This window comes from Herpailurus yagouaroundi, unplaced genomic scaffold, assembly GCF_014898765.1.
Source record: "Herpailurus yagouaroundi ecotype Mexico unplaced genomic scaffold, PumYag 186, whole genome shotgun sequence".
NCBI lineage: Eukaryota > Metazoa > Chordata > Mammalia > Carnivora > Felidae > Herpailurus > Herpailurus yagouaroundi.
The window spans coordinates 41,379,681-41,407,432 of record NW_024412417.1 but is presented as its reverse complement, the minus strand read 5'-3'; the positions used below and the strand labels follow the sequence as shown (position 1 = coordinate 41,407,432).

General features: G+C 49.0%; 1 protein-coding gene and 1 long non-coding RNA gene across 7 annotated transcripts in view; one reads left to right on the top strand and one right to left on the bottom strand.

Annotated features, from left to right (window-relative positions):
• ZFAT (zinc finger and AT-hook domain containing) overlaps positions 1 to 27,752 on the top strand; it is a 351,032-nt gene that overhangs the window by 204,036 nt on the left and 119,244 nt on the right. For 4 of the 6 annotated variants that reach the window (XR_005796642.1, XM_040494478.1, XM_040494476.1 and 1 more), the window contains one exon: positions 15,929 to 16,017. The exons of 1 other annotated variant lie outside the window; for it this stretch is intronic. Coding sequence is in view for 4 of the 5 variants with exons in the window: in XM_040494478.1 (XP_040350412.1) it covers positions 15,929 to 16,017 (89 nt within the window). In the remaining variant the exon portion in view is untranslated. Of the gene's footprint in view, positions 1 to 15,928; positions 16,018 to 16,582; positions 16,766 to 27,752 lie in introns of those variants that run through there. One more of the 6 variants, XM_040494481.1, reaches the window with a different exon arrangement.
• LOC121043022 (uncharacterized) lies at positions 360 to 27,752 on the bottom strand. The gene is made up of 3 exons (XR_005796643.1): positions 27,548 to 27,752; positions 26,820 to 26,980; positions 360 to 922 (listed from the first exon to the last, which is right to left on the bottom strand). It is a non-coding gene; the product is annotated as an uncharacterized LOC121043022 (long non-coding RNA).

Here is a 27,752-nt window from a genome sequence, read left to right as displayed (position 1 = left end):
CTGAGCCTGAGGACCTTGAGTAGCAGCCATGCTCACGATCACACTCGACCTGATCACACCTGGTCCACTTGATGCACACTCAAGTGGATGCATATCAGCTAAGCCACCGCAGGGGTTGATATTCAGCCCCAAAGGGGGGCTCAGTTTAAAATACACACAATGCTTGGGCAAATCTGACCTTGGTGAAGTACACTTCAGTGGATTTCTACTTTCATTCCTTCATTAAGAACCATGGATCGAGTTCTTCCTCCGGTCCAGCTGTGCCTGGGGTGTAGGGTCAGTAAGGAGCAGCCTCCGGCCCTGGGGAGTTTATAGCCCGGGGGTGGAGGTGGGGGTGGGGGGAGAACCACACACAGCTGTGCTGAAGGTGGATGCGGTGATGGAAGGCGGCTCGCAGCCCCGGGAGGAGGGTGTGAGTCGCCGTGGGGAGGACATGTGGTGGGCAGTCAGTGGTCACAGTGTCCAGGAGAGTCTCCCCGAGAGGGGCGGGATCGAGGGAAGACATGCAGAATCGTTGTAGGAAGCCAGGCAGCTAAACCACAAAGGCCTTTAACCTTTATTTATTTTCCTTTAAAAACCCCAGTTGTCGCAGGGTGTTGTGACTATTCCATGCAACAAGATTATAAACCATATCTATAAGTATATGGGTATTGACGCACAATCATATACAAAAACTGGAGTTCACCGTAACAATCAGAGTGATTTCAACAGTTACTTTTCGAGAGCGATACAGCCATTAGGTGATACCTTCATTGTAGAATGTTCCAGGGAACCCATGCTGGTGTGTGTGTGCATCTGGGTGAGCTCGGGGGATTGTGGAGAGGCCACATGCTCAGCGAGGCTTCGTTAGAGTTCAAGATCCAGGGCTTGCCCAAGGCTCAGTGGAGGCCAGAGCCATAACTATTCAGACTTCAACACTGTGCTATAAATAAGAAAATCCATAAGCAAAATAATTAAAAATGCAGTGACAGTAAAGCAGTCTTATCCTGAGTAATGAAAGCATTAAGTCATGTAATTATTCATGAGTTCTGTGCCTCTGTTATTTTTTGACATGGAAGCACCCAAGTCACTGAAATGCCTAATAACACAGTGTCACTAATGAGGAGCGGCCGTCCTCAGTGCCGGGAGGTCTGGGGTGTCCACGGGGCTGTGGTGTCAGGGTCTGGGGGTGCACTCTTGGGGCCAGGGAGGGACACTGTGGCCTCATGCAGGGCTCTGAGGTCTGGGTTCTGGCCTGAAAGGCTTTGGGGAGGTGGGGCGTGTCTAATCAGGGGCTGTGGACCGACCACCGTCAGATGCGGAGGGGACCGCTGGAGTGGGCAGCGTGTCAGGGCGGGCATGGCAGTGACATACTCAGCTTATGACACGTGTCACGTCACTTGCTTCCCCAAGCTCTTCAGCAGGAAAGGGAATTTGGAGAGGCAAAGGTGCTGTCTAGTGAAAGCAGGAAGACAGCCTTCCTGAAGTGCACCAGCTGTCTGCCCCACCTGGGCCTGAGTTTGGTGCGTCAGGACAAGGACATGAGACCGTCACACTTCCTGGGTCCCTCTCCGCCTCTGTGCTCTGTGAGGCCAGAGGCAGGTGGCTGGTGAAGATCTGGAACTCCGTGGGGCAGGGTAGCTTCACCTGGTCTGAGTCTGGGCTGGTCTTTTCTTCCCGAGGGCTTCCAGTCTCGTGTTGTCTCGAAGGCCAGCTTGATGTGTGGATTGCTGGATCACAGGTCAGATGTCCCAGCTTCATGGACAGTCTGCTGTGTACCTGTGATCAAACTATAGGCACTTCTTTTTCTTTGCAATTTTAAAAAAGCTTTGAAAAAAGTTTAGTTCCATCTCCTACCCACTTTTTCCATGGCACTCGCATCTTGATGAATTTTAAAAGCTCTTTGCATATCAGTGGTTTGTCATAATGGTGCAAACATTTCCCTCCAGCTTACCATTTGCACTGACATTTTGTTTGTCACGGTTTTTTATGTACAGAAGTAAAATAACTTTGCATATGTAAATTTATCCATCTTTTCCTTTATTTTTTTCTTCATGATTTCTCTGTGTTGAAAGAAACCCTCCATGTATTAGGGGAAAATTCTGTTGTGTTTTCTTCAAGTTTTATTTTGGGGGTTTATAATGTTTATTAAATGTAATATTCTTGAAATTTATTTTGGTGTGTGGTATGATAGGGATCTTTTTTTTTTTTTAACAGTTATCAGTTAACATATTTACAGAGAAATCTGTTCTTTTCATTTTGTTTTGAAATTTGAATTTCTCAAGATGCTGGGCATGTTCTGAGATTTTTGTCTGTTTGGATAATCTGTGTCTAGAGTATGGTTTTATAAGGTGCTATTTTTATAAATCATTGTATGCACACATATGTTATTCCTTTTTCTTTTTTTCTGGACATCTCTTAGGTTTTCTCAGTTATTACCCTTTTGGATAAGCTTTGAAACTGATTGGTCAAATTAAGAAAAATAACCTACCCTCCACCAAAGAAGGACACTCTCTCCCTCCGCAGGGATGCGCTTGGGAGCCATGTGACAACATGACACGTGCTTTGAATTCCTCAGGGAGAAGTGCTGGGATCAGGGGTTTGGCTGCTTTGATGAGGCTGTCAGCCTGTAACCCTAGAATTAGCTCTTTATTTATTTTTAATGTTTATTTATATCTGAGAGAGAGAGAGAGAGAGAGAGAGAGAGAGAGAGAAAGAATGAGCAGGGGAGGGGCAGAGAGAGAGGAGACGCAGAGTCCGAAACAGGCTCCGGGCTCTGAGTTGTCAGCACAGAGCCCGACACAGGGCTCGAACCCATGAACCCCGTGAGATCATGACCTGAGCTGAAGTGGGACGCTTAACCGACTGAGCCACCCTGGCGCCCCAGCTCCTTATTTGGAAACAGACGTTTAAGACCTGCCTGGAATGACTCGGTTTTTACTCTGTTGTGTCGGTGACGATTCAATAGCTTGTCTCACAGAGAAGCTATGTGGGGTACGCAGGGCTGTGGAGGCCTGAGCCGCTCTTATCTCCCACCGCCTCTGGCGTGGCCTGGGTCACATTACTTCTCTGAGCCTCCGTTTCCTCAGCAGTAAAATGGGGATGATTATACCCCCGTGCCTGATGGCCTTGGGGATCAGATGACAGAAGGAGCGCCCACTTACCTGGGCTTCACCTGCTGTCTCGCTGCTCCTTCTCAGTCTCCTTTCCTGGGGCCACCTTCGCGCTGACTTCTCCCTCTTGGAAGTTCACAGTGCTCAATCCACAGATTTCCGCACTGGTTCCTGGGGTGTCTCCCGGTCTCCCCGTGCTTCCAACCGTTTATGTGGAAGGCTTCCCAGTTTCTGGGTGTGTGTCAAACCCCAGCAGCCCTCCAGATCCTTCAGAGCCCTCCTGGCCCTGAGGTGTCTCTTCTTGCCTTCTCTGTCTCAGGTGTCCTGTGTCGTTTCTGTGACGAACATGTGTTTGTCTCTGCCACTTGAACTCTTCCTAGTTCCTTCGTAGTTTCTTATGTGTTTCTTTTCTTTTTTTTTTTTTTTTTAACGTTTAGTTTTTGAGACAGAGAGAGACAGAGCGTGAGTCGGGGAAGGGCAGAGAGAGAGGGAGACATAGAATCCAAAGCAGGCTCCAGGCTCTGAGCCGTCAGCACAGAGCCTGATGTGGGGCTTAAACCCACAAGCTGTGAGATCATGACCTGAGCTGAAGTTGGACGCCCAACCAGCTGAGCCACCCAGGTACCCTTCTTCTGTGTCTCTTACTGTCCTCTGTCTCTAACGTGCATTGTAATTTCCTTATTCTTGACTTGCTGTGTCTTCCATTGGACCGTAAGCTGCTCTAGCAGGGATTTTTGACCTTTTTAATGTTTATTTTTGAGACAGAGGGAGACAGAGCATGAGTGGGGGAGGGGCAGAGAGAGAGGGAGACACAGAATCTGAAACAGGCTCCAGGCTCCGAGCTGTCAGCACAGAGCCCGATGCGGGACTCAAACCCATGAACCGTGAGATCATGACCTGAGCCGATGTTGGACGCCTAACCAACTGAACCACCCAGGTGCCCCAGGAGTTTTGACCTTCTACATCTGCTTTGTTTTGTAGCCCTGGCACCTAAACCAGTGCCTGGCGTGTGTGTGTATGTGTGTGTGTGTGTGTGTGTGTGTGTGTGTGTGTGTGTGTGTAGTAGGTGCTCAATAAATGTTTGTTGGTTGAATGAGTGAAAAAAATGTAAAGTACCTGGCATACCGTGCTTGGCATACAGAAGCACTCAGTGCGTTATTTCCCCCATGTCCTCTCTTGGATAGTTCTATTAAATCAAATGCTTGTGAATTGGATGTTTTAAAACACAGTAGAGGAACTCACCATTAAATGAATCTTTTTGGGTATCTTTCAGTGAAAAGGAATTGAGTAGTTACCCTCTCCTGTTACCTGCTTGCAAGGCCAATTTTTCACATTTATTGGCTTCTTTAAAGTGATGTGTCCCTGTTTATTCATTCTTGTTTCCCAGAGGGGCTCATTACTGTGCCTCAGAAGGGATAGGTCAGGGTGGGTGCAGGTCTCGGTTAGAAAGGTTTGCCGGTCAGTATGTACAAAGAGGGACACTGATCTGTGAAGGGCCTTATTAAGCCCTTTGCGTGTAGGCCGACGGTATGAAAGAAGTTAATGCAAAAATCATGCCGTAGCATATTTCCTCCCTTTTGACTTTGAAGGCGGCCTACACATGTGCGGTCTAGAGGCTCTTACAGGATTCCGCCTCCCCTAGCAGATGGGGAAGGTGAAATGGGGCAGCGCCTCACTGTTAGGTAATCAAACAGGAGTCCTCTAATCATGAAATAAGAAGCTCTTTGAAGCTCCGTGCTAATTCCTTCGGGTACCCCCCCTTCCCCCGCCCCATCTGACCTGCCCTCATGCACTTGAGTTAAGAAGTTTTCTGGCAAAACTTACAAAGAGGAATTATCCGAGCTTCAAGCACTCTTGTATGTGTCGTAATTAGACAAGTGGAGAGTCGAGTGTGGAACTTAGGTCTGAGTGGAGGACGTAGCATTTTTCCCCTCGCTCCTTCAGCTGATAATAAGGGATGCCATGGCTACACGTGGAGATATTCTGGGAGATGTAAGTGTGGACTTGCTTTTTCTCGTCTTTCCTCTAAAGGCGGAATCATCGTAGGATAAAGTAGCCCCGCTTATCCGGGGTCTCTTTACTTCTAAAAACATACACTCTGGAACCAGGAAGGTAACCAATGGAAAGTGGTGCCTGAGCAACGGGCTGGTTGATCCCTCCAAGTTCATGTCCTAGGCTCCAGTGCGACTGGTCCCTGCATAGCATCCTTGTCGCTCTTACCTTTCGCCAGCTCACCCTGGAGTTAAAGGTTAAGGGCCAGGGGTGGGCATGGGCTCGGTGGGTTTCTGTGGCCTTTACCGGCCTGTGTCTGGGTGACGGGCCACAGAGGGAGGACCGACTGCAGTGCCTTTTTATATGTGCGCCCTGGCTGGGTGCACCCGAAACACTTTCTCTCAGCTTTTTATAAACCATAGGAGTTACAGCCCATAGTATAAAATGCACCAGACAGCTCACTGAATAGTTAGCTTAGACTAATACACAGATTTAACTGTTGAATAAGGCTTGGTTACCTAAAACCTCGCCAGGGTACAGGGTTCTCAAGCCACAAACTGCAAATCCCTGGCAACGTATCTGGAACTTCAACCCAGTTGTGGCGCCCTGCCCGTTCCTGCTCTTTTCTCTGGCTCTGTGCCGCCCTCCGTTTCTTTCCATGTCTAACGCTGGTCCATCCCTCCTTGTATCAGAACTGATGTGCTAATTACAGAGAGCCATCCGTCTCTTCAGTCTGCAGTTGCCTGAAGTTCAGTCTTAAAAGTACAGAGACTTCTTTAAACTGTATTCTTGTCGCGGTAGCTGTTTCTGTTCTGAGTTGCCACTGCCTAGATTACTGCCGATGCTGGGACTGTGGGGACAGTGCTCTGCGAAATACCTGCTGCAGAGTGTGCTGTGCTGCCTTTTAAATTTTTTTTTCTTTTTTCTTTTAGAGAGGGAGTGTGTGTGCACACACGGGGGGAAGGGGCAGAAGGTGGCGGGGCGGGGTGGGGGGAGAGGGAGGGAGGGAGAGAATCTTAAGCAGGTTCCATACTCAGCATAGAGCCCAGCGCAGGGCTTAATCCCATGACCCTGGGACCATTACCTGAGCCGAAAACAAGAGTCAGATGCTCAACTGACTGAGCCACCCAGGCGCTCCAGGGAGCTTTTCTTGTATTAGGCAGCACACCCCCATGGGCCAGGCTGTGTGGAGAGGCAGTAGGCAGAGTGGGTGCAATGGTGGGTTCTGGGAGGGCAGACCCAGGTTGGAACGACTTCCCGCCTGTGTGACCGTGAACCGGTCTTCACAGCCCTGTTAGTTTCCTGTGGCCACAGTGACAAACAAGCACAAATTCAGTGGCTTAAATCAACACAGATTTATTACATGACAGTTGTGGGGCTCAGAAATCTAAAATCAAGTTGTCAGCAAGTAGGGGCTGCATTCTTTCTGGAGGCTGGAGGGGAGAATCTGTTTCTTTAGACTTTGCAGCTTCTAGAGTCTGTCGGTATCCTTTGGCTCATGAGCCCCTGCCTTCATGTTCAAGGGCAGCAGCAGAGCCCTGCCAATCTGTCTGTCCCTCTGCTTCCACAGTCATAGCTCCTCTGTGACCCTGACCCTCCTGCCTGTCTGCCATAGGGACCCTTGCGATTTCACTGAGCCCACCTGAATGGTACAGGATAATTGATCTCAAGATCCTTAACTGGGTCACAACTGCAAAATCCCTTCTGCCATGGAAGGTAATAGGCTCTGGGGATCGGGACCCGGATATGTTTGGGGGAGGGCATTACCTCCCACTGTGGGCTACGGGAAGATTACTTGGGTTCCTATTAAGTGTGTCAGTTCATTCTAAATGTTGGGTAGATATACCTGTTCCCCTGGCGGTCAGTGTCCTCATATTCTCAGTAACTCTGGACACAGTATAGGGACAGCTGTTTGTAATGCTTAATCTGCACCATCTCTGTCATTTAGGAAAGATCACATTTCTCTTCTCTCAGATATTCTCTCATTAGGATGGCACGGTACAATAGTTAATATTTAAAGAGTATCAGTGTTGAAAAAGGTAAAGTCAGTGTTCTGATAAATTTACTTATGCAAAATATCACCTTTCGCAGTAAGACTGGATAAACAGTCATAATCAGGTGTTTTCACCTTCATGCCTCTAGATATTATTACTACTAATAGTCTGATTTGTGCATATTTAAGTATTTTAGTGCCTCTTCAAGTTTGAGGGGCCCCCATAAAATTTGATTAGGCAGCAGTGACTTAACAGGTATTTCAAGCAAAGTGCCTTAAATCGGAAGGAATTTTCCATCGCTTGTCTCCTTTGTGTGCCGATGGACTCCAAATGCCAGGAGACAGAGGGCATGGTCTTATATTCACCCGATGGTTTAGATTTTTCTACCACTCCACCTCTCCCTGGTTTTCTATAGAGCTCTATTTAAAGTGACTAAGCAGCTGGAGCCATCCTCAGGGAAGCCCGTCAAACAGACGAGGGTGGAGTAAGAGACAAAGGAAGCTGACAGGTGCTGTGCCTGTATTCTTTTCCTTTTTTTTTTTTTTTTTTAAGCGTATTTTTCCAGTCTTACTGAGACGTAACTGACATGTAACACTGTATCGGTTTAAGGCGTACAACACGGATTTGGCGTGTTGTGTATATTGTGAAACGATTACCTCAGTAGTTCAGTTAATGTCGATCACATCACATAGTTTTTTTGTTAGGATTCTTATTTTATTGGATGTATTTAACACACAGCCTTGTGTAAAATTAAGGTGTTCAGAGAGTTTGCTACATGGCTGTGATGTGTTGCCATTGTCGCAGTGTTTATCACACTGCATCGTTAAGTACAGTATTGTTTCTGTATCCGTCCTCTTGTGCATTAGCTCCCTGTGGCTTATTTAATCCTCACTGCAGGTTTGAACCCTTCAGCAACATCAGTCTCTATCCCCCCTCTTCCCCTGCTAACCACCATTTTACTCTGTTTTTTTTTTTTTCTTTCAAGTTTGACAGCTTTAGATTCCTCATAGAAGTGCAGACGGTGCTTGCCTTTGTCCGTCTGACTTAGCTCACTTAGCATAATGCCCTCAGGGTCCGTCCATGTTGAAAGTGGCAAGATATTCTCCTTTCTTGCGGCTGAATAATATCCTGTTGTTTGTGTGTACCCCATCTTTATTATCCACTCACCCGTTGATCGCATTTGGCCTGTCTGTGCCTTGACTGCTGTGAATAATGCTCTGATGACCCAGATAGCTCTTGGAAATCCTGCTCATTCTTCCGGGTGTGTACGTTGGCTGCTAGATTGTAGATGGTTTAATAGAGCCATCTTTAATTTCTTGAGGAGCCTCCATGTTGTTTTCTATAGTGGTTGAACCAATTTATATTCCCACCAACAGGACACCAGCGTGCCCTTTCCCCCATATCCTCACCAGTGTGTTTTCTTTTTTTAACGTTTATTTATTTTTGAGACAGAGAGAGACAGAGCATGAACGGGGGAGGGGCAGAGAGAGAGGGAGACACAGAATCGGAAGCAGCCTCCAGGCTCTGAGCCCTCAGCCCAGAGCCCGACGCGGGGCTCGAACTCCCGGACCGCGAGATCGTGACCTGAGCTGAAGTCGGACGCTTAACCGACTGCGCCACCCAGGCGCCCCCTCACCAGTGTGTTTTCTAGGTGCTGGTCACCTGGCGGGGGCGACATCTATCCTGGAGTGAGCCCCCCGCCCCAGCTGCCAGCAAGTGCGGGGTAACCGCTGCTCCCCTCTACTTGGGAGAGCCTCCTACTTGAGCACGGGGTGCACAGCCAGGCAGCCGTTCCACCGGCTGTCCTGCCCTCTGTCTTGCACGTTCATCTTTCCCCCACAGCAGAAAGGGCTTCAGCCGGAGGGCACTCCCAGATCCCTTGGGGCGGGGGGATCTCGCTTTGTCTAATGCAAGAGGCAAGAATGGATCTCTGTTCCTTCCTTCCCCCTCCCTACCGCTAAATCCTGTCCCCTCTGTCCTGACATGACACGCTGAGTAAGGCCTGAGTAAAGGGCAGCTCCCAGGATCACCGGACACCAGACCCTGTGCTTTCCTTTACTGTCCGGTGGCACTTGAGTTCTGTCCACGTCCTGTCACCAGGCCCAGCCAGCGCCCCCCAGGTCAGTGGTCAGCTTTGTTCCGTCAGCCAGTCGGCCGTGGATTGCCGGCTGAGGAGCTCGTGTTAGGAGACTCCTCCTAACGGAAGCCCAGAGGGCTGAACAGAAGCAGTGGAGGTGACGTTTGTACCCCCACGCTCCCATCTCTGAAGGGGAGTGGTACCAGATCGCACCTTCTGAGGGAGATGGGAGCCGGTGGTAAAACGTCGTGCTTCCAGAACGCGCTGCGGGGTCTGCAGAGGAAACCTCCCGCCAGCCCAGCGCTCACAAAGATGTCGAACCGAAGGTCACAAGGGTGAGTCGTGCTGACGGTGTCTTTTTTCTTACCCCCTGCAGCGGCCGCCAGCATCATCCACAGACGGTCCTGCTGCCCTCAGACTTCATCTTTGAGCCGCCCGACACATCTTTTCTCTCTTTCTTGAACTCATCTGGTGCCCGTTCCCAAGTCCCTCCTGGGGGAAGTACCCTATTTTGTTCTTGTTGTTGGTGCTTTTTCTCCCCCCTTAACTTTTTAAAACTAAGGTACGATACCCATGCACAAAAGTGCGTGCTTTGTAAGGGTACGGCACACTGGGCTATCGCAGGCGGCTCGGCCAAGTGACCACATCCCAGGATAAGACCCAGGACGTCGCCAGTCCCTCAGAAGGCCTCTGCCCTCCCCCGCGGCCATCCCCTGCTGCCTCCTCAAGTAGCAACCGGCCGCACTTGTAACTCTGTGCTGGATCTGGCCGGTCCTTGAACTTTGTGGAACTAGTTCATTTAATACGTGGGCTTTCGTGTCTGGCTTCTTCCCTTCAACATTATTTGTGAGGTTCATCTGGGTTGTTGGGATTTCGACCTTTAACATCTGGGCCTCTGGGTCAAATAGGAAGGAACTCCTGCGTAGCTGAGATTCTAAATTCCGTAGACTGTAACTTTGCCCCTGCGGTTTCCCCCTTTCCGGTGTGGTATTTGTTCTTGTCAGGAAGCCGGGCAAGCCCTCCTCCCGAGTGTTTCTCCAGAAGGTGGTAGGACTCTGCTTTCTTGTGCCCTCCTCGTTGACAGGACTTGGCTCAGAATGACTTTTGACTGTTTACAGAAGTTAAATGCCGCCTCAGCAGACAAGAAGTGGCCTGGGATTATTCGCCAAATTAGGCCACTGCCTTTTTCAGCCCAGCAGGGCCCGGGTGATGTTTTAAAAGACAGCGAACTCTCCAGAACTTCGGGTTTGGAACCGCCGATGCCGTAAAGGTTCCGCGTCGAAAGGTCTGTCTTCTGAAATCGTGTGTCATAGTTGATGGCCTTTCAGAGATGGCTGCTAATTCATCCGAAATGCTCTTCCGTTGTACAGCAGACGTGAAAACGACAGCCCCAAAGATCTAGCCCTTTCCTGCACGTGTGCTCCGAATTCAGTCACCTCATAAATAAATGACTCTTTTAAAAATTCTTTCCCGATCATTTCTCACATTCTTATGGAACATAGCTGGTACAGTATAAACACCGTGCTTATGGCTTTAAAGTTAATAATTGTAATTAGTGTTTGTGGCTGCAGAGTCCACGAATGGCACAGTGAGGGGGTGTGTGATGTCCCAGGAAGGTGGTGGGTGATCCGTGAGCGGCATAACCAGTCCCTTGTTTTTGGACAGGGCAGCATCTTCCGTTTTCTCCCCACTAGAACTTGGGTGGCAAGAGACCCTTTCTCACATGTGAACTTTTCCTTCTTTGGACCTAATTCCTTAAGACTCATTCCTGGGAACGGGATGGCTGTTGTGTCTCGGGTGTTTTGACGGTGCATCACGCTGCCCACTTAATGCTTTCAAAGCATTGTGCCAGAAATAAGGCAGTGTTCTGACTCAGCCCTCCCAGGCTAGTTCCCCATGTTGCTGGAAACGGTCCGTTTCTTGGATTAATGTGTGTCAGATCTTACCACGTTACTGTAATTTTCAATTATTTGCTAACCCAGAATTGAACAGGTAAATTGGAGGATTAAATGGACGGAGTCAGTTGATCTGCAGGAAGCGTTTAGAACGTTGGCTGCTTCGTGGTGCTGGATGTAGGTGTTCGATATTAGTGGGCCTTCTTTTGATAAATGAAATGAAGTAATCCTCTCTTGATGAATTGTTTGCTCACGTCCTGTTTTCATCTGTTTGCTTTCTGGAGTCTTGGCGTTTTAGATTCCTGCATTCACTGATTTCATTCGACAGCCACGTTTGTTGGGACTCTACCGGTTGCACTCGAGGTTGCTGAAGCGGAAAAGAGGCCTTTGTTATAATGGTACCAAGGGATCTTGTAGAGACTGAGGTCTCTGCGTGTTTGGTGACTTCTTCCCAGAACTGACTTCACCTCCTCCTCATGTGGTTTGGTCCGCCTCATCTTCCTGGCTTAGTTTGACTGTCACTTCCTCACAGAAGCCTGTTTTCATTCCGTTCCTCTCCATTTCGTGGTGTCTGTTGTGGGGAGAGAGGGAGCAGGGCTGAGCTGACACCCTGTTGGGGCTTTGTTGTAACTCGCTGCTGGCCCTACAGCCAGGATGTGCTCAATGCCACACTGTCCCTGTCCTCAAAGTACCCACAACCGGCGAGGGGGCCGGCAGACCAGCCAGACCAGCCAGAGAAGGTTCGATGAGCCACTGGGATGCGGCAGTGGACGATACGAGAACAACGGACAGAAGCTGAAAGTTTCCACTGCCACGAAGCCACATGAATAAACGAGATAGGGCGTAGCATGATCGAGATGTGGAAATAGCAGCCCAGTGCCTGAGTCCGTCCTCGGAGCGGGCAGGGGTTACCTCCCCATGCTTCTAATGAAGCCACTGAGTGGCAGAGAAGGAAGAGCCCAGGGTCACACAGGGCGAGCTGGGCAGAGCCGGAAAGAATGTTCTTCCCTTCCACTGGCCCTTCTTGGGCACCCCTTTCTAACGGGCCACCATCCTGTGCCATGGCCTTTATGGTGCAGACATGTCCGTTGCTGTTACAAATTCTCTTCCTTTTGGGGAATCTGTGTCCTGCCCGCATTAGCTGAAGGATTGTTATGTGGCTCTAACTGGGGTCCTTGGGATCCAAATCCGGGCTGGGAGATGACTCCTGTCTGCTCCCAGGATGGACTCGGACGCTGCGTGGCCAACGCCTGAAAAGCCGCCCCGACGAGATGAGTCTTGAGGGTCCACGCCGACAGCCGGCAGCAGGCCCTGCCCCACCTCGGCCGCTCGGGACGGCCGTTCCAGAGCGACTCTGGTCCTATCACTTTGGCCTCACCGGCGTTCTCTGGGACAATCCGGGGATAGGTCTGATAACCCGGCAAGTTGCTCAGATTCTCGATCCCAGTTCTTCATCCCGGAGAGAGGTTAGCACTGCGTGCCTCCCCAGGTTTTGGGGTGCCCGGCTGAGATCACAGACATCAAGTCCCAGCACAGCTGCTGATGGACAGTAGCCCAGTGGGTAGAGCTTGCCAGTACTCGTGGGAAGAATGGATTAACGTCTTACGCAAGCAACCTCTTTCTTTCTGTGTCATCAGTCTTTTCTTTTCCTGGGCTGTGGTGTGAGCCCGATACAGCCATCTCACCGCCGGCCCTTCGAGGTCACTCTAGCCTCGGGTAAATACTACGTTTTCCGGCCGACTCTCCCTGCAGCTCTCAGGAGTATCTTGACCGAAAACAAGATAGTCTCAAAGCATTTGCTCTTTTATGATTAGTCATGGATCTACACTGCATTATTTTAATTAGGCAGCAAAAGATTATGTCAAGTGCTCTCCCAGGCCTGTGGATCGGGGTGTGAGGGACTGCTGAAACACTCGTCGTAACTGCTTCCCAGACTCCGAGACTTCTGTAGGGCTGGCTTGAGGAGCCACCTTCTTCCTTGTCTCTCGCAGAGCCCTGGGAGTATATCCATAAAAGGCTGACTCTTGATCCCAAGTGAGGTGATTATTCCATTTATTCATTGCAGAGCATCTTTTTAGCACTTAATCTTTTACTCTTGGAGCCAAGTGTATTGGTAATGAGTGAAAATATTTATCACTTTGGAGAATGGCTGTATCATCTTTCCTCCCGCTTCTGTGGCAGTGGGGAACCCGGCACCATTTTGCTCAGGCTGCCTGAGCACAATAATGATGCATTTATGTGAGTCACGAGTCCGCGTGGAAGGATGTGTGGCTGAGGTTCTATCCAAGGTGTGTAGAAATGGGCATCTCTGTGTTTGAAAAAAGATGATGCTATATTTAAGAACAAGTAGCCATTGGTCTCTGATTATGACTTGTCTGCCTTTCATGTGGCAAGGTTTTCCCCACACTTAGGACTTGCAACATTAGCGGAATCTAGAATTTGAGGTGCGTTCCCCTGGAATGAGGATGTAATTATATTCACCTGTTTATAGTATTGTTTCCTTTTGCCGTTTCTGCCGTGTTGCTCACGTAAGATACACAAAATTTCCTTTTTGTTCCTTGTCCAGTTCAGTTCAGTAAAATGCACAGAATATGTTTGCTGTGTGCCGTGCACTCAGGCCCTGGGGGTGCCGGGATGGAGAAGACACGGTCCCTGGGGGCAGCCAAGACAGCCCAGGCTTGTGGCCAGGCAGTGATGATGCTCAGAGTCGGGCATGGACAGGAGCATGTGGATGTGGAGAGGGTGTATGGGAGAAGGAGGCGGGGAGCTCACTCCTAGCCCCGTTGCCAGAGATGTTGTTCACCTTGAGTTGTGAGTTACAGTGGAGAATGGCCAGATGCCGAGAGGCAGTGCACCCCAGGCACGGAAATCGTTAGCAAAGGCTCGGCAGAACATTGCCAGAACAGAAAGACTTCCTAACATGCAGGGTGGAAGTCAGAGAGAAGGGTCAGGTCCGGGAAGTTAGTTCGGTTCTGTAGGGTCTTCTGGGCCGCGGTCTGAAACTTCAAATTTGTTCTGCCTGTTGGAGCCATTGGTGGTATGCAGGAAGGGCTGTGGGAGAGCTTATGTGCGAGATCATCTGGATGGAGGACGGGCATCCGTGTGGATGGATGGATGACGGACGGAGGGAGGAGGAGGAAGGCTGGGTAGGTGGGGGGACGAGCGGTTAATTGATGGATAGATGGATGGGTGGATGACAGATGGATGGGAGAGTTGCCTGAAGGCAAGGACACCGGGTTAGAGGCTTTTCCCTTGTTCAGGGAAGAAATGAGGAGGGCCTCCACCAGTGTGGAGGTATCGCAACAGAGAAATAGGAATATTTAGAAGGTGAGATTAGGGCTGAAAAACTGAGGTGAGCGCAGCTGGGGTCACGGAGATGTTGCGGAAGGCTACCAGGTCTCTGACTTAGTGATCGGTGTGGGGGGTGGGGTGACGGCGAGGAACTACGGGGGCTGGAGATAGGACCCAGTTGATGGGGAAGAGAATATGTCCAATTTAGCACCTTTGGGTCAGCTAAGCAGTAGTCCGGCAGACAGTTGGATACTCAGGTCTCAAGATCGGGGAAGGGTCGAAGACGCAGAAGAATGAAGAAGAGTCAGAGTGGAAGGTACAGATTTTGGCATTAAAGGTTTGCAGAAGTCCACAGGGGAAGGTTATACGCAGAGACGCTTGTAGCAGGAGAAGAGTGGAGCGTGGGCCAGAGCGTTGTTGTGGAATGCGGGTGTGTAAAAGGCGTGGTTGGGAGAGAATGCCTCCCGACACCGAGGATGCTGGCCTGTTAGCAGAGTCCAGTCCAATGGACTGAGACCCGCCACTGGCTGGGCATCACGGCTTTTCCTTGGTGAGAACGGCTTTCCGGTGACTGGTGCCGTGAGGCATTTTCACTTGGTTTGAGAGAGCATCGGACGGGAGGCTGCAGGCTGCAGGCTGCAGGGGGAGGGAACCCTCACCTGGCTCGTCTGAGAAGGAGAGAAGGGCCGGGCCCCTGGGAGGGGCCAGTGGCTCTGTGCTACCACGTGGCGTGGCTGTGCTCCTGGCTCCCCGATGGGCTCGTGCCCTTAGAAACCGCTGGGTGAGCAACTGACCGCTACCAGAAGTAGGTCAGGTTTATATTGGGTCGTGCGTCTGTGCCACTGTTTTTACTTCTGCTAACCAGGGGGAAAAAAAGGTAGTGTGCCCGTATATCCATTCATTTGTCTTCACAAATAAATCGTGGGCTGGTTCATCCCAGTAACGAACGCCTGCGTAGCGCCCAAAGAGCAGTGTTTTCTGCTTCTGTGCGGTTTCTTTCTAGCATCCCCCCAGACCTGCCTTTCATGTCCCCACCAAGGTAGGGGTTCCAGACACACGTCTTGCTGCCTTGCTCAGGGGCTCTGCATTCTCCTGGCTCTTGGGGACGGTGCGACGCTCTCGGTCACGTGCCACAGGCCCTCGGTGCTCCGGCCCCACAGCCTCTCCGGGGCCAGTGCTTGCCCCACCGTAGACCTTGGGCTTTAGGTCCTGGAAGGAAGACCCAGCTATTCCGGTGTCCTGGGCACCCAGGGTCCCCACCTCTGTGCTCGCCATGTGCACCTCTTTTCTCTAGTCGGCCGGACACACCTTAGACACCTTACCCTCCCTTTAGGGGCCTGCTCAGATGTCGTTGCTCGTGGGGTTCCCCTCCCCAGGCACGGCCGGCTGTTTCTCTCCCTCCACGGCCAGCCCCTTTGTGTTGCCACTTGTGTGGACAGAGTGTGCTGTGCTGCCTCGTGTCTGTGCTCGTGCAGGCTGTCCCCCCGGAGGTTCTGGACTACCCACATGGCAAGGGGCATCCTCGCGCACCTGGTTCCGTGCCTGGCCCTTGACGCACTCGTTCACCTTGTCCTCCCTTGTTTCCAGGGAAGCAGTTCAAGTGCACGGTGTGTGACTACACGGCAGCCCAGAAGCCCCAGCTGCTGCGGCACATGGAGCAGCACGCCTCCTTCAAGGTGAGAGGACTCGGCACGTGGGGCCCGTGCTCACGCTGCGAGTGCGTCGCGTGGCAGAGTGGAGAAGTCACTCTTTGGGGGTTCCCCTCGCTCCCGGGCCCCCGTAGCTCGTACACGTGGAGCCTGGGGCAGGACTCGTGTCGTGGTGTGCCCCCCCCCCCCCTTCCAGAAGTGTGGCATTTCTGTGCCCCTTGGAGACCAGGTCCAGGGAGGGACCGCGTGTGACGCTGCAAAGGCCGGGGAAGAGGCCTGCTCTCACAGTGGGGACCCAAAGCGCTTTAGAGGAGAGGATGTGAGCTGTAAGGAGGGCTGCTTCAGGTCCTGGCTGGCCTCCGGTGTGTCCCCGGCACAGCAGGTGTGACGATGCCACCCCCCCCCCGGAGAGCTAGACTTGGTGTCCGTGCGGTGCCCGGCGGGTCGCCGCGGCTCTGGAGCTCGTGGCGCTCGTGCTCGTTTCATAGCTGTAGCTGATCTCTCTTTAACGTACCCGCTGATTTCCACCTGGCCGCTGCTCGTGCCGCAGTTACGGCCGCAAGAACCGCGGTCCGGTGAACTTGTCCCATAGAGACTTCTGCTCAGCACTGGCAACTCAACCTGAAAACCGCTGCCGCTCCCGCATGTACGCATGGTGATGGAAAACAGGGTGCCCTGAAATGTTTGTGGAGACCGTGCACCCCGAAACCCGGAGAACGTAGCACGTGGGAGGGGCTGTGGGCCGCCACACCGGCAGGCTGCGTTTACTGAGCCTCTACTGTATGCCTACGCTCTGCATCAGCTCGCACCTCCCCGACAGAGGACACTATCATCCCTGTTTGATAGAACCCCACCCAGAGAAGGTACGCGATCACCTGTCAGGCTTGTCTGCCGTGCCCATATCTACAGATGTCAGTCACTGTTGTCATACTGACCTACCTGTGTCGTGACTGCTCTGAGGGGACGAGGACCCGCCCCCTCCGCCTCCCTTTCACTGGCAAACTCTTCTGATGCTCAGAACAGCCCTGTGAGAGAGGAGTTCTCAGGATCTTGCCTCATTTAGTTAAGAAACCCAGTGGCTCAGAGGGGTTACGGGCTTTTGTGTTTTAAACATCCAGGAAGTGAAGGAGCCAGAACTTGCACTTGGCCTCCGAGTCCAAGGCATGGGGTTCTCCCACCGTCTGTTCTCCCCTGTGCGCGTGGGGGGGGGGGGGGGCGGCCACACAGGAAACCGTGAGGGCCCCGCACCTGTAGCCTGCCTAGCTACTCTACTGTGGCCTCAGTGGACCTGTGTTTCACAGGCAGGACTGGCACGTCAACTTGTGGGGGTGGCAGGAGGTTCGTGAGCGTCCTGCAGATTTTGAACAGGATTAAAGTGAAGAGTGTTATCTCAGGTTTCACAGCCGCAGATGTGTTTCTCTGGGGGACCCTGGGCTGTCGTAGACAGCGCAGTTTGGGTGCTGGGAACAGATCTCTGGGGTGGCCCTCGCTCTGTAGACAAGAAAGTTGGACCAGGCAAGGTTATTTACCGTCCTCACTCTCCCAGGATTGGAACCAGATTTTTCATTTGTTCCTTGGTTCTCAGTGCGGAACTTTTTCCCTCACCAAGCAGGTGCAGCTGGACGGTCTCTCTACCCCGGAATCCTCACTGCTTTCTTTCTCAGCTTTGTAGCGTCTTTGGCTTGTGTGCAGAGGAAGTGGACTTGAGGATCGTTTGAGCTCAGGTGTCCCCTTCCTGTGTAGTTCTCAACTGTGTCCGGCTGTCACACAGCTACCGTGTGCTGCTGGGACCTCGGGAGTCACGGGGCCATGCTGGCCTTGGGGTCAACTCCGGTTCCTACGGGCTTCCTGGGGCTTCAGGTGCCCTGCCCCCGCTGGAGCGAGAACCGCTCAGACCTTGGCCTCTCTCCTCCTCCGGGCTGGCTTCTCTGGTGTTTCTCACGAGACTGGGACTGACAAACAAAACGAAGCTGGTTCCCGCCAGCCACCCTTATTCACGCTGACAGGTTATCACCCTTCCCTTTGGTCGCTATCATAGTTTTCTGTCACTGCTCTAACCAACACCTCCAGCTTGGCAGCCAAACACTACCGGGCATTATCGTGCAGTTCCGAATTCCAGCATGGGTCTCACCGAACGGCCAGGTGACGGCAGGGCCGCGTTCTTTAGGGAGGCTCTCAGAGAAAATCCGTCCCCGTGCCTTTTCTGGAGGCCACCTGCACTCCTCGGCTCCTGGCCTCAGCCCTCCATCTTGAAAGCCAGCAACACAGCATCCCACCTCTGCTCTGACTCTCTTCTGCCTCCCTTCCGCCTTTCACCTGTGAGGACCTTTCACCCGTGGGTCCACGTGGATGGCCCAGGAGAAGGTCTATACCTTAAGGTCAGATGATTAACAGCCTCAGCCCTACCTGTGGTCTTAACTTCTCTTTGTCATGCAAGCTTCCAGACATCGGGACTTGGACATCCTTGCGGAGGCATTATTCCCCCTGCTGTATCCCGCCCCGCTCTGTTTTCTTCCTTTAGCATCTGCTCCCTGGCAGATTTCTATCAAAATCCAAAAATACACAGTCTGTGTGGTCGCACACTCCCTCTGCCTACCAGTGGCAAACATTACTAAGAAATCAGGCCCCTCTGTTTTATCAGTCCTCGATGGGGCCTCAAAGCCTTTGTGCAGACACTACTAATCTATTGCAGTTGACTTTCAAAAGGAAACCAATTTGGTTTTCTAGATCTAGATGTATAATTTGCAATATATAATTTGTGTCACGGAACACTGTAATAAGGGCAGACTCTTGTATTGCCTTTTAAAATTGCATGTTGTTATTTATTTATTTTAAGAATAATATGTGTTCACTGAATAAGATTTGGAAAGCGCTTTTCGTTCCCTTTCTTTGTAGAATTTTTGGATATATTAATTTTTTTAGACGTAATTGAGGTCTTACTGTAAATGAGCATTTTTGGGTGGAGATTAAAACATCAGCTTTGCTGCCGATAAAGCTCTATTAGAGAACGCAGCTTAAATGAGTGGCCAGATGGTTTGCTAAGAATACTTTGCGTTGAGTTAGAATAGCCTCCCAGTCGAAGGCAGGGCTGGAGAGCCTGCCTGATTAGGACATTATAAATATTGCCTTTTTTAAATTATCACTTCATAGGCATTTTCCCATTTTATGAAAATATACTTACTGTAAAACTACTTTTAACGGCTGCTTAAGGATGAGTGCCACAGTTTAATTACCCATCCCCCTTGTAACTGGACAGTTTGGTTGTTTCCAGTTTTTGCCGTTAAAAGTAACTCCATGATGGACGTCTTCATGCCGAAAGCATTTCCAGGTCAGCGTGATATCGAAAGGACTGTAAAACATGGCACGAAGCCCATCAGACCACTGAGAATTCATAGGCAGCCAGGGTGTTACATGTGCTTCTTGCAGCTGTAATTAAAATGCATTCCCGGGGGTGGAACCGACCCCGTCAGTCCTAAGCACTTGCCCAGGAAGACGCCTGGACTGGGGTGGGGCTGCCACGGAGCCAGGGGCCTCCAAACAAAATGGGCTCGTTCCCTCCCTCTAGCTGCTCAACTCTTTGCTTCCTTGCAAATAAGTAAGCCAGCATGCTGCCCAGGAAGGTGATGCGATCACGGGCTGGACTCCCCTCGTTCAGTTTTCTCTCTCTCCGTTGGGCTGTGTGAACCCACAACTCTGTTGAGAGAAATGTTCTCAATGATGGGGCTAGGTGACCCAGTGGTGATCTCCTTACATGTGATAACAAGTGACTTTATTTCATTTAAAAAGTTTTATTTTAAAATTATTTATTTACTTTTAATTTTATTTTAGAGAGCGAGTAGGGGAGAGGGGCAGAGGGAGAGAGAGACAGAGATAGAGACACAGAGAGGGAGACAGAGAGAGAGAGAGTGTATCTCAGGTAGGCTCCACACTCAGTGGCGAGCCTGACGCAGGGCTTGATCCCACGACCCCAGGATCATGACCTGAGCCGAAATCAAGAATCGGATGCTCAACTGACGGAGCCACCCAGGCGCTCCTAAAATAACTTTAGACTCCCCTAAAGTCTGGCGGATTTCCCAGGTACCTATCCCCGCCTCTTCCCTCGATGATAACATCTTCTTTAACCATAGACTGCTGTCAAAACTGGGAAATGGACTTTGGTATCCTACTATAAACTAAACTGCAGGCCTCAGTTGGATTTTATCAGTCTTCTTTCTTTCTTAATTAATAAAGTATTTTTAAAGTAGTGTTACATTCACAGCACCATTGAGAGGAAAGTACAGAGAGTTCCCATATACCATCTGGCCCTGCTCCCCACATACAGCCTCCCCTGTTTCCAACATCCCCACCAGACTGGTACACTTGTCACAGTGGGTGAATCTATAGTGATACATCATGCTCACCCAAGGCCATACTCTACATTAAGGCTCAGCGTTGGTGTTCTCTTTCGGTTTTGACTGATGTATCATGACACGTATCCACCATTAAGGTTCTCATGCAGGGTGATCTCGCTGCGTTGAAAGTCCTCTGTGCTCTTCCCGTTCATCCCTGCCTCTCCCTTCTGCCCTGGCAGCCACTAACTCTTTTACTGTCTCTGCAGCTTTGCCTATTCCGGAATGTCCTAGAGTTGGAATTATACAGTCTGTAGCCTTTTCAGACTGGCTTTTTCACTCAGTAATATACATTGAAGGTTTCTCCATATCTTTTCATGACTTGAGAGTTCATTTCTTTTTAGCGCTGAGTAATATTCCATTATCTGGACGGGCCACAGTTCATTTACCCACTCATCTACTGAAGAACATCTTGGTTGCTTCTAAGTTTTGGCAGTTATGAATAAAACAGTCTGTGCAGACATAATTTCCTAACTCCTTTAGGTAAATACTAAGGGCTGTGATTGCTGGATCGTGTGGTAGGAGTATGTTTAGCTCTGCGAGAAACAGCCACACTGTCCTCCAAAGTGACTGTACCATTTTGCATCCCCTCTAACAGTGCGTGAGAGTTCCGGTTGCTCCACATCTTTACCAGCATTTGGTGTTGTCAGTGTTCTGGACTTGGGCCACTCTGACAGCTGTGAGGTGTATCACCTCAGTCTTGCTTTAATTTGTATTTCCATGATGACATACACAGTGGTGCATCTTCCCTGTGCTTGCTCGTCATCTGTTTATCTGCTTTAGTGATGGGTCTGTTCAGGCTTTTCACTCATTTTTTACTCGGGTTGTTCATTTTCTTATTGCCAAGTTGTAAGAGTTTATGTACTTTGGAAAACAGTCCTTTATCAGATACATCTTTGCAAATATTTTCTCTTAGTCTGCAGCTCATCTCTTCATTCTGTTGAATAACTTTATTTTTAAATAAAGTTCTACCTTTTCGTTTAAAGGGATACTTATTTAAAGAGGATGCTTGTTTTTGCTAGCCCTGTATGTATCATTATGTGCTGCACTTGAGAGTTACATGCTGGCATTCATGGAGCCTCTGAAATTGGATTGTAATTACTGATTCTAAAAAGCAGAGTTGTGCTATTTTCTTTCCTGTTGTGAGAGATGTTGAGGTTGGGGTGGAGGTGCTGATGAGGAAGGGAGGGAGGGAGGGAGGGAGGGAGGGAGGAGGGAGAGAGAGAGAGAGGGAGGGAGGGAGGGAGAGGGAGGAGAGACAGGAGACGGAGGAGGAAGGAAATGGCTAGATGAGTGTCAGAGGAAAGGCAGGCTGGGGCTTGCATCACAACCCTGTATAAAAATGGTGTCACAAATCCACTATTTTAGCTGGTTTGGGGTCACTCTTCCCTCCCTGGCTTGTTTGCTATCCTAGTTGACTCACCCATTCATTCTAGGAAATTATTCCTGATTTTTCTCAGTGCACTTGTTAGCTATCAAAGCCAGAGAATGGTTCTTGAAGGTAGTATTTTTCCAAACCCAAGAAGGAAAATATTGATTGAGCACCTGGAGTTCTTTTTTTTTTTTAATTTTTTTTTAATGTTTATTTATTTTTGAGAGACAGAGAGTGACAAAGAACGAGCAGGGGAGGGACACAGAGAGAGGGAGACACAGACTCTGAAGCAGGCTCCAGGCTCTGAGCTGTCAGCACGGAGCCCGAGGCGGGGCTCGAACTCACGGACCGCGAGATCATGACCTGAGCTGAAGTCGGACGCCCAACCGACTGAGCCACCCAGGTGCCCCGAGCACCTGGAGTTCTAATGATAATTGGCTTTATGATGTTTGTCTTACTTGTATCAGTGATTGTCTCATATTAAAAATAAACTGCTCCAGGAAGCCCAGTTGAAAAGTAGGTAAAGAGAACAGGTGAAATGGCTCTTGGGTATGTGATAAGGTGTCTAACATCACTGATAATAAAAAAAAATAATAATAAAGTGAAAGCGTACTAAGATACCATCGATTTGCTTATCAGATGAGTATACATTCCCAGGTTTGATAGCACAGTCTGTTGGTAAGGCCGTGAGGAGAGAGCCTTTCTCATGCCTTGCCATTGGGGCTATAAAGGGTCCCAGCTGCAGGTGGCATAAGCTGTTGGCTTGCCTCTTGTAAGAAGTGATCTGATCTTACGGATGCATTTGCTGACGTCCCGAAATGATGACTACGTGGTATTATTCATTGAAGATAAGTGAAATGTTTGTGGATAGAGTAAGACTTAAATAAACAGGGGCACATCCAAACAACAGAATGCTGCACAGCTACAAAAACAGTATAAGGAGGCCCTTGACTTCCTTCCCTGGAAAGATATTATATAACAAAGTAGAAAAAGCAAGCTTTAGAACGACATAGTAATGCTGCCTTTGAGGTAAGAAAGGGCAAAGATGTATTTGTATTTATTTATGTCTACCTTAAAGCTTCTTAAGGCTTATGCACAAAATAAAGAAACTGTGCGGTTGGGTAGGGAGGGCTGGGACTGGGTAGATGGGAGGCCGAGGCTGAGGTGGGACTTTTCCCTGTGTGTAACGTTTGAACTGGGTGAACTGAATGTTTTGCCTGTTCAGTAAATTTAAGTAAGAAGCAAACCTTTAAATAAAAATGATCTTTTAGAAACGACCCAATGTCAAAGTCACCCTCACATTGTCTTGGGAAGGCGGTGACAGATTGCTCTTTGCTAGTGCATTGAGATTCTGTTTTGGTCTTGAAAACCTCCAAGAGCACTGAGGTATTGCAGAAAAACCCAGGATTTAGAACCAGACAGACTCAGGTTCAAATCCTGGCTGTGCCACTTACAGTCTGTTTAATTTAACTTCTCTGTATAATTCTGTTGTCTTAAAAATGCTGACGGTAATATCTTTCCCTGGTGTTGGAGATGCTAAAAGTGATATGTTTTATGAGTAGTGGGTATGGTGCATGGTGGATGATGAAATGTTGGATCTTTTCCCCTTCCCTGTCTTTAAAAATGACCCCAGTTTCTAAAAAAAAAAAAAACAACTATAAGCCAAACAACAACAACAACAAAACCCAGCCTGATCTTGGTTTATTTTCCTTTTAGTGAGCTTAAATTTATGCTTACAAGTCATTTATTCTAAACATTCTAGGTATTATGTTTTCTTCATATGTATCTTTGGATGTTGATGTTATTTTATTTCCATTGTTGTTATTTGTGGCTTTGGAGTGGCAGAGAAGGATTAAAATCTTGATGGCCGCTACTTACTAACTAGATGACCTCTCGGGATTTTGATCCCTTGCCTTCTAGGGCCTCTGCCTCCTTATTTGGAAAATGGGAACAGTGATGTCATTATTTCAAAGGCTACTTTCAGAAGGAGGGGTTGATTTGAAGGAGGAGACCAGAATGGCTGTGTCCTCATGGCTTGGGGCAGACCTGGCCCATCAGCCCTGTGCCGGCCAGCACAAGGCGGGCGGGTGTTGCTGGAGGATCTCAGGCTTGCTCTTTTGTTAACGGGCCAGTTCTGGCCTCTGGCCACCCTTCCCACCAGATTAGTTCTTTACTCCGTATCATGACCACCTGGAGATCTTGACAAATGTGCAGATAATGGTTTCCCAAGCCCAGGAGATAGTCTCACTGAGCCTGGAGGCCAGCAGGCATCCTCGAATGCAGTACATTTTCATGTGGTTGTGATGCAGGGGGTCCATGGACCATAATCCACCAGCCACCTCGCTGGCTTTTGAACTCGGAAGCAAACGTCCTGTCTGAATCTGCGTATTTATTTTTTTTTTAATTTTTTTTTCAACGTTTATTTATTTTTGGGACAGAGAGAGACAGAGCATGAACGGGCGAGGGGCAGAGAGAGAGGGAGACACAGAATCGGAAACAGGCTCCAGGCTCTGAGCCATCAGCCCAGAGCCCGACACGGGGCTCGAACTCACGGACCGCGAGATCGTGACCTGGCTGAAGTCGGACGCTTAACCGACTGCGCCACCCAGGCGCCCTTGAATCTGCGTATTTAAAGTGTATTCCTGTAAATAGCATATAGCTGGATCTTGGTTTGTGCCTCTGTGTGTGTGTGTGTGTGTGTGTGTGTGTGTGTGTACACACACGACCAGTCTGACAATTCCTGCCCTTTTGTTGGAGTGCTTAGTCCATTTACATTTAATGTAAGTTTTGACATATCTCACTTGAAAAGTGCCATCTTGGTATTTAGCTACAATTTATTTTCTTTTAAGCGGTTGCTAAACACATCATATTATGCATCTATATTGTAATACATTCTAGCTAGCTCCAGATACACTATTTCATGAACAGTGTAAGAAGCATGCAACACTATAATTCATATCATTTCCCTCCTACCTTTTGTGCTCTGGTAGTCATGTATGTTACTCCTACTTGTTATAAATTCCATGCAGCTTTATCATTCTTTGCTTTATACAGTTATATTGAAAATATGTATGTGGAAATATAATTCTAAAAATGTCTTATATTTTCTTATATATTTAGTTTTCTGGTGTTCTTTTAAATTTTTTAATGTTTTTATTTATTTTTGAGGAAGGGGAAGGCAAGGGGAGAGAGAGAGAGGGAGACACAGAATTTGAAGCAGGCTCCAGGTTCTGAGCTGTCAGCACCGAGCCTGACGCAGGGCTTGAACTCATGAACCGTGAGATCATGACCTGAGCTGAAGTCAGACGCTCAACCGAGCGAGCCGCTCAGGCGCCCCTGGTGTTCTTTATTTTTTATTTTTTTTATATATTTTCTTGCAGGCCTAGACTTCCATCTGATAAACTTTCCTTTAGTTTGGAGAACTTATAGCGTTTGTTATATGCTTTTTTGCTGGAGTTAAATGATCTCAGCTTTTGTCTGTTTAGAAAATCTTCGTGTTCATTTTTGAAGAATATTTTGATGACTGTAGATTTGTAGGGGGACATCACTCTAAAGATGTTGTTCTGTTATGTTTTGTCCTTCGCTATTTCTAATCCTTAGCATTTCTCCCCATATTTAATGGGCCCCTTTTTCTCTGGTTTTAAGACTTTCCTCTCTTCCTTTGGTTTTCATCATATTAACATCAGTAAGTTTAGGTATGGCTTCCTAGTGTTTACTTTGCTTGGGTTTGTTGAGGTTTGGATCTTGTGGATCGATATGGTTCATCAGTTTCAAACCATGCTCTTCTCAGCCATTATCTCTTTATTATTACCTCCTATTTGTTTTCCCTCCTCCAGGATGATAACACATCATGTATTAACGTGTTAGATATGTCACAGCATTCAAATGATCTCTCTCTCTCTTTAAATCTTCTTTTTGTGTTTCAGTTTATATGATTTCTTTCAGTCTTCTTCTTCTTCTTCTTCTTCTTCTTCTTCTTCTTCTTCTTCTTTTTTTTTTAATTTTTTTTAACATTTATTTATTTTTGAGACAGAGAGAGACAGAGCATGAACGGGGGAGGGGTGGAGAGAGAGGGAGACACAGAACCAGAAGCAGGTCCCAAGCTCCGGGCCATCAGCCCAGAGCCCGATGCGGGGCTCAAACTCACGGACCGTGAGATCGTGACCTGAGCTGATGTCGGACGCCCAAGCGACTGAGCCACCCAGGCGCCCCCCCCTTTTTTTTTTTTTTAAGAGATTGAGAGAATGTTAAGCAGGCTCCATGCCTAGCATGGAGCTTGTTTGGGGGCTTGATCTCATGACCATGAGACGAAATCAAGAGTTGGATACTTAACCGATGAGCCACCCAGGTACCCCTCAGTTTATATGATCTCTACTGATCTTTTTTCAAGATTACTTATCCTTTTTCCGATACGTCAAATCTGCTAGATACTCAAACTAATTATTCATTTCTGTTTTTTTTTTTTTTTTTTTTTTTAATTTCTAGCATTTTCATTTTGTTCTTACAGTTTTTGTCTCTCTGCTAAGATTTATCAACTGGTCACACATGTTTTTCATTTGAGCCTTGAACACATTTGTCATCATTATTTAAATATTTATTTCTAAAAATGTAAGTATCTGAGCTATCTGTGCATCAGTTTCTGTTGACTTTTTTTCTTGATTTGGGATCACATTTTCTTCTTTGCCTGTCTCATCATTTTCAAGTGAATGATAGGTTGTGAAACAGCATTAGAGACTGAGCTAAGTAATAATTGGCCTCTTTTCGCACCAGGACAGTAGTGTGGGGGGCTGTCCAGAAGATAGCTGACAGGCAGACCTCACTGCTTCCTGTGAAAGGTGTGCTCACAAGCTTGGCCCTTGGCTGGCATCTGGACCTTGGACATAGGAAGGTTTCCCATAACCCTCATCGACAGGAGAAGTTTCCTGTGCCTAACCTGTTCAGATGGCATCGTGCACACCGAATATCTGCTTCCTTCTGGGAGTCTGGAGTGTTGGTATGTGCTAGGCAGAGAGTTGCCCATGTGATTAGTTCCCCATAAAACCCTGGCACGGAGCTTCTAATGAACTTACCGGGCTGGTCCCATTTCACACGTGTTGTGACAGCTCGTTGCAAAGGAATTTCGGCTGCCCGGTGGGACTCTGCTGGGAGAGGACTCTTGGAAACTTATGCCTGGTTTCCCTTGGACTCGGCGTGCCTTTTCCCTTTGCAAATTTTGCTTTGCATCCTTTGGCTGTAAGGAATGATAGCAGTGAGTATCTGTATGCTGAGCCCTGGTGAGCCGTCCTTCCCAATCATGGAACGTGGGGGTGGTCTTGGGTCTCTCCTAGCACAGGAGTGAATAAATCTAGTCTGTTGCAGTTCCAGAGCCGGCTCTCCACTGTCATCAGATGTTTTGGGAAAAGGATCGGGTCTTTCCTTTCAGCAAGGCTGGGCATCTGAGCACAGCAAGAGGCTCCAGGATTCGCTTTCTGTTTCACAGCACAGCTGCTGGCTTTCCAAACCATGTGGGCTCCCTATCAGCTTTACAGGCAGGCTGCCAGCTTTTCGAGGTGCTGGGATGATCCTGTTTCTCTCCAGCATTCTCCTTGGGGAAGCTCTCTCCCCTCTCTGCCCGGCCCAGCCTCGGGAGAGCCAGGGTGCCTGGTGAAGGTTTTTGCACTTTCGTAAGGGTGGTGCTGGACTTCCCCTCCCCTCGCCTGCTTTGGGCCAGGGGTCGTCACTGCCATGTGTGAGACCCAGTCCCTGAGGGCTGGGGTGGGTTCTCTCCCTCCTCTCCTGCCCTGCTCCCTTGTTGTACCTGCTGAAGCTCCCCATTTCACAGGGAAGAGGTGAGTAGGTCACAGGGATGAGAGCAGCCACCAGGCTCTTCTCTCCTAGGCAGTGTCTGCTCACTTCTGGAATTTGGTTCACTTACGTCTCTTCGTGCCCTGACCGTCTGACGTTGTTTGCGTGGGAGCAACAGCCCCTTGTGGTTTTCGACACCCTGACTGGAAGCAGGAACG